Consider the following 2,500-nt stretch of genomic DNA (forward strand, 5'->3'; position numbering starts at 1 on the left):
CAGTGAGATTGATGCAAATAGTCTAAAGATATTTCACAAGTCCAAAAGAGAAACAGATTCATTGTTTAACAGTGGGAAACTGTGCTTTGTGATTTAACACAGTTATTCAGGTAATAGATGTCACTGGCAAAACTTCTACTTAAATGGCAATAAATTTATAGCTCTATGTAAAAGCAATTTCATGTAGAAGTTCAAGTAGATCTTTCTGAAATATATGAACATTGAATAGTCGTATAAAAAGTACTTCAAAATATTTCTGCTCCTGGAACTCCCAGCAAAATATACATGATAAGAAGTAACACATGATATGAATAACTCCAAAACAGTGTCTTACTTTTTAAACCTCAGCTGTTTACAGTCTTTCTGATTTATACTACATACAATACTTGAATATTTTCACACAACCCCACTATGAGAATAACTTTCAGTTTATCAAATGGGAAATCTAAAAGCCAAAACCTGCCCTTGGAATAAAAAACAATACATTCTGATGCCACTTTTTAAGGCCAGATCACATTCCCTCGGGAAAAGATTTTCCCCTGCCGACCCCTAAACAAGAGCCAAATTTTAGCAGAGAACACCAGTCAAACCAGGAAGAGATTAAAAATGATTTTTGAGTTTCTCACTGAGCCAAAGTGAAAAACGATTTCGCTGTTGTTCCTGTTCAACCTTAGCTAGGATGGGTTTAGCCACTCTAAATTCCACGGGGTTCAAAGTAGCATATTCACTCCAAGCAAAGTTACTCTTAAAAACTTCAGTGGCATCCTTACACTTAAAATGATTACGTAACTCCGCACGGGGCTATTTCTTCTTTTTTTTTTTTTTTTTCTTTCAATAGTTTGCGTGTGTGGCATGTGGAAGCATGCACAGAGGGGCAAAGTCCCTTGCAAAAAAAAAAAAAAAAAAAAAAAAAATTAAAAAATAAATAAAAAAATAAAACTCCACAGGAGCCAACCCAGGGACCACAACTGTCACCTGGCACATTTTTCTAAAGGAGAAAAAAAAAAAAAATGGAAAAAAGAAAGTTGTTCAAGTCTGGCCCAGTTTAAAGGTTAGCTAAAAAGCTCCCCCCTTGCCAACGCTGGAAGATCAAGCTCTCCTGCCTTCCAGACTTAGAGCTAGAACATGGGTGAAGGGACGGGGCTGATCCTCTGCGGCTCTCCCCCCGCCTGGGGAAAGGCGATGCGGAGGGCCCGGCGCGACGCGGCTCGGCTCGGCTCGGCTCGGCTCTCCCGTAAGAAACTCAGAGAGTTTTTTTCCCGGCACAGGCGAAAGGCTCCAGGTCCCCCCGACCTCCCGCCGCGCTCAGGACCCTCACTGGGGGTCGCCAGCGTCGCTTCTCAGACCCGGCCCAGCCTCACCTTGTTATCACGGGGGAACTTCAAATGTTCGTGCTGGCGTGGGTTGAAAGTCAGAAAAACTTACGTTCCCTTTGCTGAAAATGCTTTTCGGGACTCAAACGTGACAGACCCGAGAGGAGAGAGACCGATGGGGGAGTGGGACGGAGCGCCCCTTCCCCCGCGCTCGCCACCCTGCTGCCTCCGGCCGGGCTCCCGGCCGCAGGTGAGCCCCGAAGTTACAGCTCCCGGCGCTGCGTGGGACCGGAGCAACACATCCGTACCACAGAACCAAAAACCAAAAAAGCAAAAGAGCTCCATCCCGTATCCCCCTCCCTTTTCCTCCGCGCATGCAAGCTTTTTTACCTGTTTTTATGCCGAGTTTTTAATAAATTCCTTCCAAAGGGAGCCATGATCCCAGCGGCAGAAGCATAACATCAGCGATCCCCAAACAATTCGAGGGTGTTCCCTTCTCCCCTATATTTTTCCCTGAGCGCCTTCCAGCTTGTTAATAGTCACCGAGCGTAGCGATGAGCTGGAAGTTGTGCAATTTACTGCTAACTTTGAACTCCGGCTTGTTGCTGCTGCTGCACCTTTGGAGTCCTGCCCAGCTGCAGTCTTAAAGGAGGCGTTTTAGGAGCAGAAAAAGAAAAAAGGGGAGGGAGAAGGCGGGGGGGGGGGAGAGGGGGGGACAAGGGAACACGCACTTGCTGTTGTGATGTGAAGTTATGCACAGAGCTCTCTAAACTTTCAGCCTCATCGCCCCCGGGCACCAGCCAGCAAATGGGAGAGAAGGGGCTTTGCTCCGGTGGGGAACTCTGCAAAAACACACAACAAAAGGATTGAAAACTTTCCCCGGGAGGCTCCAGCCACTTCAGGTCAAGTCGTTCGGCTAAACACCAGCGTTAATGAAGGGCTGGCAACAGTTGCCACACCAGTTCTCAGTACATAATAACGTGCCTTTCAGATCAAGGAGCAGTACCTCTTTACAAGGTGTTGGACAAGTAATAGGAAGATGAAGGGATAAAGTTAGACCTATGTGGCCCCTCTGCTCTCCCTACATTTTGAAGTAAAGTATCTATATGCGTGAAAAACTTTGCAAACCTTTTCGTGGCTAATGGGGCCTCCGATAACCTGGTAAGCGTGGCCTAGCAGACAACAAG

The 2,500-nt window shown here is 46.5% G+C and overlaps 1 protein-coding gene across 2 annotated transcripts in view; it reads right to left on the reverse strand.

Moving 5' to 3' along the window:
* Positions 1-1,961, reverse strand: part of RASSF9 (Ras association domain family member 9) — a 27,261-nt gene extending 25,300 nt beyond the window's left edge. The window contains exon 1 of one of the 2 annotated variants that reach the window (XM_042890368.1): positions 1,704-1,961. In XM_042890368.1, the coding sequence (XP_042746302.1) occupies positions 1,704-1,750 (47 nt within the window). In that variant the 5' untranslated portion in view covers positions 1,751-1,961. Of the gene's footprint in view, positions 1-1,361; positions 1,478-1,703 lie in introns of those variants that run through there. The other variant, XM_042890372.1, reaches the window with a different exon arrangement.
* Between the last annotated feature and the right edge of the window lie 539 nt (positions 1,962-2,500).

The sequence above is a fragment of the Lagopus leucura genome, unplaced genomic scaffold (assembly GCF_019238085.1).
Source record: "Lagopus leucura isolate 7727_CA_CO unplaced genomic scaffold, USGS_WTPT01 Super-Scaffold_100159, whole genome shotgun sequence".
Classification (NCBI taxonomy): Eukaryota; Metazoa; Chordata; class Aves; order Galliformes; family Phasianidae; genus Lagopus; species Lagopus leucura.